The 17,037-nt window shown below is 40.0% G+C and overlaps 2 protein-coding genes across 4 annotated transcripts in view; both read left to right on the top strand.

Moving 5' to 3' along the window:
* LOC121434808 (LHFPL tetraspan subfamily member 3 protein) overlaps nucleotides 1–17,037 on the top strand; it is a 399,674-nt gene that overhangs the window by 334,145 nt on the left and 48,492 nt on the right. The window lies entirely within an intron of this gene.
* Nucleotides 3,399–3,998, top strand: LOC121434809 (60S ribosomal protein L9-like). Its single transcript, XM_041633784.1, has one exon. It carries the CDS (start codon nucleotides 3,419–3,421, stop codon nucleotides 3,995–3,997), a length of 579 nt encoding a protein of 192 aa, XP_041489718.1. The 5' UTR covers nucleotides 3,399–3,418; the 3' UTR covers nucleotide 3,998.

Here is a 17,037-nt window from a genome sequence, read left to right on the forward strand (position 1 = left end):
GCTTGACTTAAGGGGGGCTGAGAACTCTAGGATTAATTCACTTAAGCGATAGCTGAATTCAGAACTCTCTGGACAATGGCATCAGGACTTCATATGACTTCTTGGTTCTCCCATTCTGTCTTCTCCAGTCTTGACTTCGTATCATCACAGATGAAAGCAGAAAATTCAGCTCTGAGACCCTCTCTAGTTCTTTATTTGATTACTTTTTTGTCACTCTAAAATGTGAAGAATATTTTTCCAGGATTTCCAAGGAAGTTTCACTGGCCCTTGATAGGTCATGTGTACCCATCTAAACAAAACCCAGATATATGGTATCCTGGCCTACTGCCTTAAGTTGTATGTTTATTCTGAAATTTCCAGTAATCTTTCTTCCTTTGAGGGAAGAAAGCTGTCCCTCAAAGGAAAATCTAGACATAATTTCTAGAAGAAGGATGAATGAAAAGCCAGAAGCAACCGCATATGGCTGCCATCCTTTCCTCTTCCCTGTGGCAAGCAGCCTCAAGGTGGTCCCCTATTCCTATCGGCTGGAAGTCTGTCCTTTTGTAATGTTCTTCCTGCTGAGAACAGTTCAGACTTGCGATTTGCTTCTGTCTAATAGAAGGTGGCACAAAGTATGAGATGCCACTTCCTTGATGAAGTTAAATAAGATAGTGACTTCTGTCTTGATAACAGACTCTATTTTCTTCTTGGCTTACAATTTTTATTGAAGTCAGATGTCATGTTAAGGAGAATTGCACTGCAAGGAACTGATGTTGACATCTTGACAAGAAACTAAGGTCATCTTACCAGTGTCCCTCAAAGAAGTGAATCTTACTAACAACCTAGTTGAGCTTTTAAATGAGAAATCAGCCCTGACCAATTCCTTGATTGTTGCCTAACGAAAGATAGAACAATAGAAATAGGAAACCCATGACCATCTCCTGACTTATAGAGACTATGGTAACAAATTTGTGTTAAGTCATGACTTGTGACAACATTGTCACACAGTAGCAGAGAACTAACACAGCCCTTTCTCTTCCTACATCCCAGTCAGTCTCCTCACATGTGCTTATGTGCTTTGATACCTGTATGCAGTACCCAGGCCTAACCCTGGGAAGCCAAAAACTTCTCTGCAGGGCTCTGAGTAGGTTTCTAGACCCTGGGAAAGGCCCAGCACTCTGTGTCTCTGTATGTTGACCTTGGAGGACACATTTAACAGTGCTAATTACCATAGGTTCCTTGTGTCTTCATCCAAGCAAGGATCATTAATGACACTGTCATACTGATAGTATAGGTTTTCCTGGAAAATCTTAAGCTCAACCACAAAGGGGTGTGCCAGGTCACATAATGTGAGGGTACAGCTACAAGACATGGAAGCATTTAGGATTCCCAAATAACTGCCCCTTGAGAAAGAGATAACTAAAATAAATATGTAGTCTTTCTTAAATATGTAGTCTTTCCTTCTACCAGGCTTTGTGGTCTCCCCACATCCTTGGGAAACTATCACCCAGCAAGAGAGCTCTGTCCTCTCTTTCTTATGTGGATTTTTAGGCTAAAACCAAGCTTCTTCTTTACTAATATCTATCTCTTTCCTGATCCAAGCTAGCTTTCAGACTTGATCCCACTAACATAACCTTCAGAGAGTAGGACAGCACCCCCATGTTTTACCTACTCGGACCTCTCTTCTGTAGAGTCTGAGATTCTGCAACTAAGCACAGTATTTCAATCTCACTGCGGCAGTAAACAGTGATGTGCTCTGTGGTTGAACATTAAAAAGGAGACAGGTGGTGCATTTGTGGTAATTAACACCTACTGCACAGCGTTAAAATGCTCAAACTAACAAGACAGGAAGTACAGCAATCTCTAGTGAAGGAGCAGCCCTGCCTATCTCATGGCTATTGTGACTCCAATTTTACATGGAGAACAAGAGTTGGGGAAGCTACCTAAATTTTTAAGTGAAATTTAAGTTATTTAGAGAACTACATGCCATAAACAATGATTTTACTCAGACTTGAGTTTGAATCAATTTCGGAATGAGTTCTTAGATTCCTTAAATAAATACATTACATCTTTTGAATTAGTAAGTCCAGATTAAACTTCTGTTGGGGAAAAGTATTTTACCACAAGTTATTTAAAGAACCCTCAAATAGTTCTTGATCTCTGAAGATTACTATACTAATAAAAAGGATTGCATTATCCCAAAGTTGTATTTGATACATATGCAATTTCTAGATGCTGGAAAACCAAGAGTCCAAAATGCCTCATATTCACAACACAGGCTGCTTGGCCACTGTGATAATTTTCTCTTTAGTGTCTATTGAATGGGAGCTTTGGATTTTCTCAGGATGCATATTCATTAAGTTCTCCAATATGAACATCTAAATGGTTTTAACATGAAAAAAGTCAACAAATGGATTAAATTCTATTGATTGTTCTAGAATCAAGATTATGTGCATGCAATTAGTTTTGCCTTCATTCAGTATGAATAAAATATTTACAAAGTGCCTGTCACAGAATGAATGTTAAAAGGCTGCCTCAGTGAAGACTTGCTATCACCATACCTGAGATCAGATATTTGTCTTGACTCTTCAACCGCTAGAACCCCAGTCTTCTTTTACACATCGTTCATCTCATGAATTAAGCATGTTTTGGAAACTCTCTTCTCTTTTTCTCAGTTCTCTGCTTCTTTTGTATGCTCTTCATGACAATTTCATCTGTTCTACAACCTGCTGTGAATTTAACCCTTAAGAAAATAGTAAATCATAACCCTAGTAGTTCAGAATGTGAACTTATTTGAAAAGAGAGTATAGTTGACATAGTGCCATTTCTGTATAATCCAAAAACATAGAAGTATCTGGATAGACACTACAGAGAGAAAAACATATGAAGATGAAGGAAAAGACAAAGGCAATGCTTTTACAAGCCAAGGAATGTCAGCGACTGTCAGCAAACCCCCGGAAGCTATGAAGAGGAATGGAACACACCTCTTTGGTTCTTTGTCTCAACGCTCAGAAAGATCTGATTCTGACCCTGCCAACACTTTGATGCCAGACATCAAGCCTCCAGCACTGTAAGACAATTAATATCTGGTGTTTAAGAAATACCATTTTTGGTTCTTTGTTATATAAATTCAAGAAAACTAACTCAGGGCCTCAACTCTCAAACAATTACTTCCAGTTCTAACTCTTTCTCCAAACTGACCAACTGAGACCCACACAGATAAAGAATCAAAACCAAAATTTTGAAACTGCTTGACTGACAAAGGAAGACACAATCTTTTCAAACTCATGTGAAGGGTTTATTTAGCCTAATCCTACATCACCTAGTGGAGTGTTTGCTTAGCATGCACAAAGTTGGTGTGGGAAGTACTTCTGTATATGTGTTACTTTTATTGGATAATGAATAAAGAAGCGCTCTCTTTGCCCCATCTACTGCGAGAATGAAGACCATTCTTAGCAATCAGACGGTCGACATTCCAGAAAATGTGGACATCACTCTGAAGGGGCGCACAGTCATTGTGAAGGGCCCCAGAGGAACCCTCCGGAGGGACTTCAATCACATCAACGTAGAGCTGAGCCTTCTTGGGAAGAAGAAGAAGAGGCTCCGGGTTGACAAATGGTGGGGCAACAGGAAGGAACTGGCCACCGTCAGAACCATCTGCAGCCACGTTCAAAACATGATCAAGGGTGTTACGCTGGGCTTCCGCTACAAGATGAGGTCCGTGTATGCTCACTTCCCCATCAACGTCGTTATTCAAGAGAATGGGTCTTTGGTTGAAATCCGAAATTTCTTGGGTGAAAAATACATCCGCAGGGTTCGGATGAGGACAGGCGTTGCTTGTTCTGTCTCTCAAGCCCAGAAGGATGAATTAGTCCTTGAAGGAAATGATATTGAACTTGTTTCAAACTCGGCGGCTCTGATACAGCAGGCCACAACAGTTAAGAACAAGGATATCAGGAAGTTTTTGTATGGTATCTATGTGTCTGAAAAGGGAACAGTGCAGCAGGCTGATGAGTAGACCTAAGTTACCAGTTCCAGAAACAACCTGAATTTTAATATGATTTGGGGTATCTTTTGGGACAATAAAAGACTTGTATTGAAAAAAAAATGAATAAAGAAGCTGCCTTGGCCTGTGATAGGGCAGAGTAGAGCTAGGCAGGGAAAACTAAACTGAATGCTGAGAGAAGGAAGGAGGAGTAGCAAGATGCCATGTAGCCAATGCCAGAGGCAGACAGGATAGAACCTTGCTGGTAACCTACAGCCACGTAGTGATACACAGATTAATGGAAATGGGCTAGTTTAGGATATAAGAGTAAGCCAGAAATACGCTTAAGTTATTAGCCAAACAGTAATGCAAAATATAGTTTCTGTGTGATTATTTCAGAGCTGAGTAGCCGGAAACAAGAAACTGGCCCCCTACTATACAAAGTCTTGCGTTTGATCCCAACATTGCAAAAAATGGGCATGGTGGTATACTCCTGTAATTCCAACACTCTAGAGACAGAGGCACGAGGGTGAGAAATTCAGAATCATCCTCAGCTACATAGTAAGTTTCAGGCCAGCTGGGCAGCATAAGATCTTGTCATTTAAAAAAAAAATGAAGAGTTCAGTACTGCTGATGCTAATGCCTTGTTACCATTATCATTGTTTGATGATGAAGGCAAAACTGATGCTGGTGCTGATGAAGTGGTAACAAGAGAAAGGAAATCAATAGCAGCAAAAAAGAAGAGAATAAATCTGCCAGCCTGGATCCTCTATGTGAAATATAAAATATACAGTCTTATCCAGATATACATCTTTCCTGTCTTTGCATTTTCTCTACCCACATACACACCCACAGATCAAAAACCCAGGCAGATTCATTACTGAATTTTTTGAATTTTTGTCCTTGCTGAACACACTGTGGAAAGCTGGCATTCAATCACAAATGGCTACCCTTGAGAAAAAAATCATGGCTCCTAGCCTCTTTGTGCATTCAGTGTAAGAATTTATTGAATCAGTTGGGAATATTGCTTCACTGCTAGCCCTGTACTCCATCCAAGTCAGAGAAGAAAGCTCAACCGAGGGCTGTCTGGGGGATTTAAGCAGCAGTGCTGTGACTCTCAGCCTATTCTTCTCATTCAGCCACACTCTTCCTCTGATAAGGATGAAGACGCATAGACAGCACACTATGTCAATGGCCTTCAGGAACCAGAATCCTTAAGTTATTCAAATGGTACTATATATACTAGATATATCAAAATACCATAAGATTCTTTCTTTGTTCTCATTTCTCCATTTGATCCCACCAAATCCTTTTCCAGCATGGAAGAAGTATTACTATTACTTATTGCTGCCAGGTCAAAAAAATAGGTAGATGGCAAGATTGGATTGCCCAACATCAATATCAGAGACATTTGGCAGTCCAGACCTGGGATTTTTTACTTATAACTGACATGCTTACAACCTAGTATCTGAAATTATGCCTACATTATTAATAAGTGTTTTGTTTGTTGGTCTTTTTTTTTGAGACAGGATCTTTCTATATAGTCCTGATTGTCCTGGAGCTTGCTATGTAGAACAAACTGGCTTCAAACTCAAAGAGATCCACCTGCCTCTGCTACCATTCCTGGTAATCAGTGAGTATTTTGTGGTTCTTGAGAGATGGCTCAATAGTTAAGAATATTCCTTATTCTTTCAGAAGGCCCAAGTTTGGTTCCCAGAACCAGTGTCTGGTTACTCACAGCTGCCGGCAACTTCAGTTCTTCTAATCTTCATGGACATTCCCATGGTAGCATACATTCACATAAGCACACACTTAAATATAAATAAAATATATGAAGAAGAAGAAGAAGAAGAAGAAGAAGAAGAAGAAGAAGAAGAAGAAGAAAGGAAAGCTTTAACAAATATAAAATATGGGTTGTTATCACAGAAAACCACAACTGCTCAAAATATAGAAAACTGTTGATGGATGCCCAGCCTTGGTAAATAACATGAACACAACTTCTACACCTAAGGCTTAGGGAACATAACGGAAAGACTGGTAAGAGCCAGAGAGCTGGAAAGAATCCTGTGAGACTATATCTCCTAGAAATGACAAAGAAGCTAGACCCATGACATCAGCAGGGAGCCTCCTAACAAGCCCCTAACAGTGACAACACTAATAGACAGGCTTATATGGAAGGAGAAAATGTCTCAGGCTCCACCCCTAGACAAAGACCTACAGACAAATAATGATGTGATGACTGAGAGAGAGAGAATTGGCCCTCCCCACAGATGAGCCCCTAATTGGTCATCCAATACCAAGTGGTCAGTCCTGAAATCATATACATATAAGCAACACTAAAAAGATTCAGCAAGCTTGTATTTACATATGTGTGTGTGTGTGTGTATAAAACACAAATATATGTAAGTAATAATTAAAAAAAGAAAGGCCATAAATTTGAGAAGGAGTAAGGGGAGGGAGATGTGGGAGAAGGTAAAGGAAACAACAGTGAAGAAGTTAGAAGGAAACAAGGGAATGAGAAAAATTATATAATCATAGTTTTAATAAAATAAATAAACTTGGAAAAGATGAAAGTATGGGTCTTTGAACCCTAAAATTTATTCCTTGTTTAACATCCTTTTCTTAAATATCACACCCTGAACAAGTAGAACACACATGTATACCTTGAGAGTCTTAGAATATGCTAAAAGAGTGAGAAAATGTGGCAAGTGCTCTCCACAATTCATGTGAGGTTTCAGATAGGCTAATGTAGCAGTAGGTGCTATACAGCCATCCACAGTCTGCCCTTGGAAGGCTGAGACTGGACACAGAGTAGTTTTCTGTAGGCAGAGGCTACTTGTTTGTTTCCAGGCCTGCCCAAACCCAAATAATGACACAGAAACTATATTAATTACAACACTGTTCAGCCTATTAGCTCAGGCTTCTTATTAACTAACCCTTCCATCTTAAAGTAACCCACTTTTATTCATCTGTGTATCACCATGAGGCTGTGGCCTACCAGTAAGATTCTGACTGGTTGTTGTCTTTGGCAGATACATGGTATCTATCTATCTATCTATCCATCATCTATCTCTATCTTTGTTCTGATTTCCCATCTGGCTTTACTCTGCTAAACCATTTGCCAAAACAGCTTCTTTATTAACCAATGGTAGTAAAACATATTCACAGCATACAGAGGGAAATCCCACATCATCTCCACTTTTCTGTTTAATAAAAAGGAAGGCTTTAACTTTAACATAGTAAAATTGTATGTACAAAATAGTTATAAAGCAAGAATTATAGCTACACTTGGCAAAATAAAGTAAAATACCCTATCATCTATCCTATCTTTGTGAGTCTAAAGTTTTATATCTTTATCTCTTATCATAACTATGGGAAATTATAGCTCTCCGACTTCAACTCTTCAAAGACCCCAGAAGGATATAATATTACCTAAGAAAGTGCATTGTAAGCAACTTCTAAAACTTTAGAATTTACAGAGACATCTTGCTGCCTGGACAGTCACCCATCAATTTGCATCTCTGAAGTAACTGGTCTTGCCAGGAGCAGATGTGTCTCATTGTCATGAAAAGTTCTAAGTTCTTCAAACATTTTAAATGCTATATTCTGTAAGTCTTAGAAGGGTTTGAAGTATACCTATCCATCTGAAATATATCTCTGTACATCTAGAAAACCTAACTAACATGACTATAAGCTTAACTATTGCAGATGACTTTAACCTTTATTTCTTAATTATGCATTACACTTTTAAATGAGCTGCACAAACACATAATACCTTAAATAAGAGCAGAAATATATATATATATACACAGTGTAACAAAATCAATTTTAAATCTGTGTCAACAGACCAAAATCCATACCAATGCAAAGTATTCCTTTCTATAGCATATTCCCCTTATTTTTTCCTTTAGAAATTAACTGTGACCATTAATCACTTAAAATCAACCCCCTTTAAATGAAAACAAATACTTATAAACCATCATTTTGGAAATTTGGGCGTTATTCTGTTCAAACTGCTTCCTGCTATTTGTTGGATAAAGTATTTTAGGATTCATGGAGACCTTTCAGCGGGTCTTGTTCCATCAAACCACATTTTCTTGGAAGGAACCCACAGGTGCTGTGCAGGGCACAAAGAAAAGTGACTGACAAATGGCCAATAGAGGTGAAATAGTCTTTCAAATTTCCTGCTTCGTGGAAAAGTCTGGCAGATACTACAAGCCTGTAGGCAACTGTAGGTTGCCCCAAAGTTGCAAATGAGACTTTGGGTGATTGTCCAGGTAGCACATTGTCTGTCATTTTTTTCACCTTTTGGAAGTTGCTTGATTGCACTTTATGTTTACTCAGGTAATATTATTTCCCTTCTCAGATCTTTGACTAGTCATAGTTACTTTCCTCTCATGACTTTGTCAAGACATTTCTAATATAAGACTTTGACTCCTTAGGATAGAATAATTATTGAAACATTTAGAGTATATTTCTTGCTTAATGTTGTTCATGCTGGTTATTTTCATTTTTATACTACATATTTGATCTTATTGTATATAGTTTTGTATTGGGCTTGGAACTCTCTTATTTAGACAAAAGGGGGAGGTGCTGTGGGAACTCCTTCAGCCAATGGCCTTTGGGATGCTAGCATACTTTGAGCATGGTCTCATGTACTATATATGGAGATGTAGGGGTGTGTGGGAGCCCCTTTGGCTGCTAGATTCAGTTCTAGTTTCCACACACACAGAGGACTGTGGATTGCTACCAATTCTGTGGGTTTACCCCCTTATAAATAAACCTTTATTATACTCCATTCTAGGCTAGTGAGGAAATATTTCATAATGCAATAGTTTTCCACTAGAAAAGTCTTGAAGCCCTGACCAGGGGCTGCTGCATTTACCAATTCAGTTTGATTCTTAAGCTGAGATACTGGTACTCTTGGAATAGTAAACTTTGAATTATTTTCATTTTTCCTATAAATAATGTTTTGTCATATATAAAATGAAATTCATAATATATGTATATTATGTATATATGTTTTGTTATATTTATATTTTATATTACATATTATATATATATGATATTATATATATGATAGACTAAAGACTTTACTGTGAAAACAAGAGAAGTCTGATCCAACAGCACAGCGGGAACTCCCTTGCTGTCAAAGTTCAGGTATCCTGTATTAAATGTTAACCATCTTTTCTGAGCAGTAGAAATGTGTTGTACAGTGTGAGGTGCTGGGATGCAAAGATGAGCAAGGGGACATAGCTCCACCAAAGAGTATAGTATACACAAAAGCAATTCAGGTAAGTGGTAATAAATGCTCCAATAGCAAAGAAACAGATCATGTCGGGACGTGGCAATTCCTGAGGAACCCAGTGCCTACAAGAGCAAGGATACCACAAGGATGTCAAGAGAATGGGCAGAGGCTATCCATGATATGCCCTGTAGAACAAGGACTTCAAGGGCAACTAGAAATAATTTCAGGGATTAAATTGAGGTGGTATGGCCCCACTGAGGCTCAGGAAAATAAAAACCAAGATGCAGAGAACAAGACTAAATGTAAAGGCATTCAAAGGGAGGCTACATTGAGTACCCCAGGCAGGAGAGGATGATGTGTAGAGATGTAGCAGGAAGGACAAAGAGAGAAGAGCTTCCTTGAAGAGAGGGTTCTGAGATAGACATCACAGGCTTGATGGGAGCAGCTCATTCATCTCCTATAGTTTGAACCACTGCAGAGATGATTTGGTGGTGACTGAGAAAAGGAGGATCCATGGAGCAGTAAGTTTAGGGAAGGCTACATCAAGAAAGGCATGAGTTCCTTTCGAGTAAGATAACTCCATCATTTTTGTCCAAATGCGCACATATTTAGAAATAAAATATAGTATTGGTGCTGCAGGGACAACACAAATTAAATCAATCGCTAGCAAACGAGACACATGATCATTTTAGCAGAGAGACCAATGAGATAGCCCCAGAAAGGACAATCAGATAAAGATGCCAAGCAGACAGTAGATACATGGCTCTGAGTTAAGGAGAAATTACTGAAGTGTTTTCCACCAGAAACCCATTTAAGGAAATTGTTTCCAATTGCTTTGTGATGTTCAATTAAGGCACATTTATGGATGTTGTCATGATAAATGCCAATGAGAACTGGAAGCTGAAGATTTTTCTCTGTCCTTTCTGTATAGCACATCTTATATTCAATGGCTCAAAATATCCTGTGTGTGCCCAAGGCAACTATCTTTATATTGAATCTAGAGTCAGGATAAAATCTTATATAAAAAAAAGGCACCTTGCCTCCTTTTGATGAAGGCTTACCAAGAAAGCAAAGACTGATACGTACACACATTCACTCTCAATCATGAAAAGAAAAAACATGGTCAAAAAAAGACAGGGTACTGACTCTGCAGTGGTGGCATCATTTTCTGTCTAGATGGCAGCATGTTTTGCCCTGGCTGTTACAGTCATTAGCAATTATCATTATTATTATGACAGATGCCACGCTGGTGCTAAGCATCAGTCTTTGCCGGTGCTAGCATAAATGAATGCATACATTAAAATTCTTTCCACTTTTAGTTCACGATCCTCTGAAATAAAATGAAGGTACTTAATGCTGTCACCTCTTGGAGGATTATATCACTGTAAGAGAAAGCAGTGCATACAAGGATGAAGGGTTTTTACAGTGAGTCTTCAGAATCAATATGCTCTACCAAATAGAATTTGTTAACCTGAGTGCAATAATACAAAGGATTGTTTCTACAATGGGACAATGGCGGGTATTCAAGAGTGGCCATCACAGCCACTTGGGCTTCTCTTCATGACTCACCATGAGCCTCCTTCCTGTTTTTGTTGCTGTCTTATTTGGAGAGGGACTAATAATGCTTTCTTGGTAATTGATTTTCATTGTGATCTAGAATGCTTACATCTGAACTTCAGTTTATTCTCAGAAGCTACTGAGGACGGCATGATCTCAAAAGGAAAGAGAAACTACTACAATGGCATTGTACCGTAGAACAGGAGAAATAAAGGAACTATAGATATCTACGCTAATGTGGGTGAATGAACACTGCCTAGTGAAAAAAAAATGCAAAGAATACATACAGATCAAAATTGGACTTTCTGTGTTTGGGGGCTACGGACGTGGCTGACCCACCCCACAGGGAAATATAATATTCAGTATAATGTCTACTTCAGGAGAGAAATATGACCTGTAACTGGTACTTTCATACATACACACAAATTCTCAGAAAGATAAGAAGACCACATGGCTAGTGACACCTATTCTGTCTCCTCAGATTTTAAGTCATCACCTTTGATCTTAATTTTCATCCTCTATAGTGATATGGTTTCCAAATCCTTCTTTCAATTGCTCTGGGCAGTTGCATAAAGATGTTGGGCTAATCTCTTAGTGTCTGAAATGTTGCGCTGATTTGGGGAGAAACTCACATATAAAATGAAAGTCAGCGCCAGCCCTCAAAGGCACACAGTAGCTGTCAGAACCACTGTGGCAATGACATAAACAGTCTTTTCCCAGGTGTGGAGAGAACTCACCTTGCCACAAGTAACTCCTCCCCTCAGGCCCCTTGGGACTGTTCTAACACCACCGTACTTGTCAAGAAAATCGATTTTCCAAGCCTGTCCTGCCATATCTTCTGCCTTCCCCTCATCTTCTGGCTCAGGCTTCATTTCTGATCATGACCTAATTTTCAAATGACCAGCTCCTCCTGTCATCCTGGGGATCTGTTTTCTTTCCTCTCTTCCACTTTCTACTCAGCCCAAGCCCCATCATACCCTGGTCACCATGGCCCACAAGGATCCTTCCCTGATATGAGGCTGCTACCTCTCTGTCTCTACCTCTCTAGGCACTTCATTCAATGTCTTTAGATCATTATTTTTGCGTTCCTATTTATACCAACTAGGACAAGTTTGCCAGTCCTTGTACCAAGTACCAGATACCAACTATTTTTTTAACTTCAACCCACAGCATTCAACCCAGGAAGAGTTTCTCCTCCTTACTTAGTTGATCTGCCTGCTGCCTTGATCCTGCCCATCCAAATCAAAAAAAGAGCAGGACTTCCTTTCTCATGTAAACAGCCTCTTTTTATTTCAATGATCTTACCTCTCAACCGTCTCTGAAACCCATCTTTTTCTGAATCTTCTATAACACTTGAGTGCTTGTCTTTAGGTGAATAGAATACTCTTTACTGTCTTGTTCCCCATTCTCGATGTTTAGAGATCCCTGAGGAAAATAATAATGGTATATATGTGTATCCATGTGTGTGTGTGTAAATGCACACGTGCACATGCATATATGGCTTGTGTGTGTGTGTGTGTGTGTGTGTGTTTCTGAGACTCTCACTGACAGCATTCACAGAAGCCTCCTCCCTCAGAACATTTTGTTCAGTCTCATCCAATGAACACTCCGCCAAACAGTCCCTCCTTGTACCACGCTGTCAACTGTACTTAAAATCCTCCTTTGGTTGACTCATCTTAGATATTTAGTTAAAACTCTGTTCCAATATCAAGCGCTTAGACCAAGGACTGGCTATTTGAATTCAAATTTACCAAGCTGAAGTATGGTTCATTTTCAAAGCAGTCATCCTGGCTACATTTCAAGTACACTATAGGCACATGTCACTAGTGACTTACCATTGCATGTTCACTAACACTTTTTTAAGAAAGAATCAGAGATCTGGCTTAGAAGGCAAAGAGGATTGCCACCAAATCTAATGGTCTGAGTTTGGTCCCTGGGACCCACATGGTAGGAGAGAACTAACCTCCACAGGTAATCTTCTGACCTTTGCACAGACATTGTGACCCACGCATATACACAAATAAAAATTTAACTTTAATTGTTTAAAAAGGGAGGTAGAATAATGACAATGACAAGAACCAAGCAAGAAACAGAGTGAGGGAATAGCAAGAAACTTATATTGAGCCAGTAAAGACAACACAACTCATTACAACGCTTCTAGGGTTGGGTGTACCTAATGTCCTCAGAGACGTAAGGTGGGTCCTTTTCCCGTTCTACCACTTTCAACAAGAGTCCTCTTACCACCCTCTGTGGAATCTACCAGAACTGTTGCAATCAACATGGGCAAGATGCTGTGCCTGGAATCCAAGACTTGCTTATAGAATTCCTTGCCTACAGAGAGCAGCTGCCTGAGTTATCCAAATATCTGTGCATCTGTGATTTCAAACCAGGTGCTGCACATTGGTTACTTGTTACCTCACAGATATTTTTAAACACATGAGCCAAGGTGAGAGTGTCATCATAGCACTCTGTTTATAAAGTATTCAGTGGCCTAAATTTCAGATATTCAAAAGGACTTAAGAGAAAAGCCTGTATCAAAGCCAGAAGAACAAAGAAGACATCCCACATCCTCTGTAATGTTTGCTCTCTGTGTGTTGGTTTGAGAATTTGTTTGCTTTGGGCTTGTTTGTGTGTTTTTGAATATGATAATGTCATTTTAAAAGCCCCCCTCACTCTCTCTCTCACTCTTTCTCTGCTATGCTATGCTATCTATACTAACAAAAAAGAAAGACCCTACACAAACTAAGATCTTTGCAATTCAACTGTAACCATCCACATTTTGGCTTTCTTCTCTTTTCCTGTCTCAGGTCATACCAATACCAACTTTAAGATTCTTCCTCTCATCATAAGCTAGGTGCATAGAAGAAGTTCCTTTATAATTTATAGTAATATAGAAATCGAAGAAAAATATGTCATGGCTCCCTGCCATCATTCATGATGTTTATTTTGCATGACTCCAAGCATTAAGTAAAGCCCAAATCATTCCTAGCATTACTAAATGGATTTAAAATCAACTTAATTTGATCCCTTTAAATGTAACCAAAAATCTTTCTTCTTGATCCTGCTTTTAAAAAAAATAGTAAATCACATAAATGATAAGAGATATGTTTTCATTTCTATTAATAATGCGAAATGGCGCCTATTTACAACCATTGAAATTATCATTTCACCACTAGGAATTCACCAATGCACCCTACAGCTCACTTCCACGCAAACGTCCTCTGCCCTTATCTGTCTTGAAGAGAATGTATTCCAGGGCTGCAGAGATGGCATGGTGACAACATGCCTGCTGTGCAGGCGTCTTCCCTTGAGTTCAGATCCCCAGCAACCACATAAAAATTGAGTGAGTGTGGAGGGGTGAGTCTGTAACCCCAGTACTGAGAGGGTCAAGTAGAGACCAGCAGATTCCAGGGACTCTCTGACCAGACTGTCTGGGTGAATCTGTGCATCCCAGGTTTGCTGGGAGATCAAAAATACACAGGAGAATGACTGAGGAAGATGTCCAAGGTTAGCCAGGTGCTTCCATATGTGCCCATATAGGTGAGCACGCCTGAAATCACACACACTCACACTTTCACACCCCTCTCACGCACACACTCTTACACACACACACACACACACACACAAAACGTTCTTCTTGACCATTTAGATTTAGAGAAGAAAATGCCTTTCTCTCAACCACCTACATTTCATCCTTGCTCAGCAGCCTCCCACCAGATTATACAGACAAGTTCTGACCTTAGCTTCTGAATTATGTTTCAATATCCCAAGAGTAAAAAGCCTGTGCCTTTGCCTTCTCAAAGAAAAAAAAAAGCACAAGATACCAGCAGGAGAATCATTCTTATAATGTATGTGTCTCAGCTCTCAAGTCCTAGCAGCCAGATCAATCACTTTAAATGCCATTCACAGGGAAGGCCTTACTGAAAAGCAATCACAACAGTCAAGATTCCAGTCAATTATGGTGGTGCTTGCTGGTGTTTATATACTTTAATAGGGATTCGGGCCACGTTTATAAACCCATCACAGCAACCTGTATTTTTAAGGGCACTCAGACAATTCCTCAAGGAACAAACATTTGTAAACATTATAGAGATCCACACAGCTTAGCTACCAAACAGTTCCTACTTACACCAGGGTTAAAATAATGTTGTTGTTGTTGTTGTTGTTGTTGTTGTTTAATGAACAAATTGTGACTTATTATTTAATGAGTGAGAAAGTTCCATCTCTACTCTCTTGCCTATGTATCCCTCAATTTGAGCGCTATATGTCTTGCAGAATTCTCTCCAGGGAAGCTGAGCTCATTGGGACGTGTGTACCTTCTCATTCACACACATCTGGACTTGTTATATCTGAAAATTGGAAAATGAAAGTGCTATCACAGAGCATGCAAAATCCAGAAGTGGGAAACGCCAAGCCCATTTATCATACTCAGTAAAAAACAAATGTGCAGGCAGTGTCTTTGGGGGGAGGGGAAAAGCGAATGAATGAGGAGGGTGAGCCAAGCGCTAATAATGTACCATGGTTCCAGATTAAAGTGTCAGAGCTTCTGCTCAGCCTCTGAATGGCTGCAACGCCTCTCCAAGTTTTGATTAGAGAAAGGGAGATGCATAAAGATATGTGAGCTGCATGCCAAGGATATGTTTTCACAAGCTAACAACCACGTCTTGTCAAACCAAACAGATTACGCTGGTGGGGTGTCCAGCTGGGCTGAAGCCTGTGGCACAAATAATAAGCTAATGGCTGGGTGTTTCCCAGGATCCTAAGCAGCTCACCTCAAGTTCCCTTCCTTCAGTTCCTAAGAAAAGCACAAAGGTCCAGCATGGAGAGAAATATAGCAGAAGCATGCTCCCACAGATATGGAGAATTCTGCTCCCTCCACCAAGCAGCTCCCCTTACACCCAGCCAGGCTGAGCATCCCTGCCTCAGTGATCACAGTTGGAGGGGGACACCTTAAACCCCACCCCAGGTAGCAAAGGCTTTCAGGTTATAAGGTCCTTGCTGTACGCACTCCAGAGGATAGAGGAAATACCTTCCATCCTTTAGAATAATCCCACTGTTTAGGAAAACAAACCATTAACTTTGTAACCAATCTCTCCTGACATTGATCTTAAGATTCTCCAGGATCTGGTCCCAGAAGAGGCACCTAAAAAGATACATCCAGTGTTTCTCCTTAAACTGTTTCCATTTCCCTGAGAATTTCAAACACCTGACAGGTCTCCTGTCTCTGTGCTAACTCTGTAGTGTTCATTTACTGAATAAAACATCCAAAATATTCCTGAGACTCATCTCGATTCCATGTTTTCTGCTTTTTAAAACTCCCATCATTATTGTGCTCACTTTTTTTTTATGTGACATGAAGCAATTACCTGAGAAAGTCCAAGCCATGGGTTTTAACACATGTCTCTAAGTGGTGAGGACAAGGGTAGGCTGTGTCTCCTCCTCAGGCTCTGAATCACTTTGGAATAGCACCGCCCACCACCCTCTAGAGCCTCCACCCTGTTTGTGCTCAGGAACACAAGCAGAGATGCGAAGGGCTCCCATTCAGCAGTACTTAGATTCTCTCTGAGGTTAAAGGCTGAGTATAGAAGTCTGTTGTTCTCAAGTGCCCCTCAAGTACATTTACCTGTGTCTGCTACTCTCCAGCAAGAACAAAACCTTCAAGTCCCAGGAAATAGAAACATATGTGCCCAAAGTTCTAGAAAATGAAGACTGGCCCCTTTTAAACGCATCCATGTAAGTGGAATGTTGAAGTATGGAAATCCACCACAACTTGTGTTCCATCTCAGCTCACTGCCCTCACTGCATCTGCTGTCTTTAGAAGTCCAAAGGGACAAGGACAGCACTTACAGAGTTGGGAAAGCCGGGGATGACAGATACTGAGCAAAATCACCAGTTCTTCCGGGTCCAAGTGAAACATATTTAAATGCAAGAAGCTGCACAAGAGAAGATGTAGTTAGGACACTTCACAAACACAGATTAAGTTTGCAATCAAAGGCTAGTAAACTCACCAAGGCTGTTAAGAGCTACTCAGCTGCCTAGACTGTAGGATGATGATAGCTGCCTGATTATATTGAGAAATTTAATTGGGAGTGTAAAGATGGCTCAGTAGTTAAGAAACACCAGATGCTCTTCCAGAGGACCTGGGTTAGATTCCCAGAACCCACATATCAGCTCACAACCATCTGGAATTCAGTCCCAGCATCCAACACACTCTTTTGGCCTCCACGGGCAACTCATATATGTGGTGCACAAGTATACATGAAGGTGA

The sequence above is a fragment of the Microtus oregoni genome, unplaced genomic scaffold, assembly GCF_018167655.1.
Source record: "Microtus oregoni isolate MIOR12 unplaced genomic scaffold, Mior012 000044F_ref0000062, whole genome shotgun sequence".
Lineage (NCBI taxonomy): Eukaryota > Metazoa > Chordata > Mammalia > Rodentia > Cricetidae > Microtus > Microtus oregoni.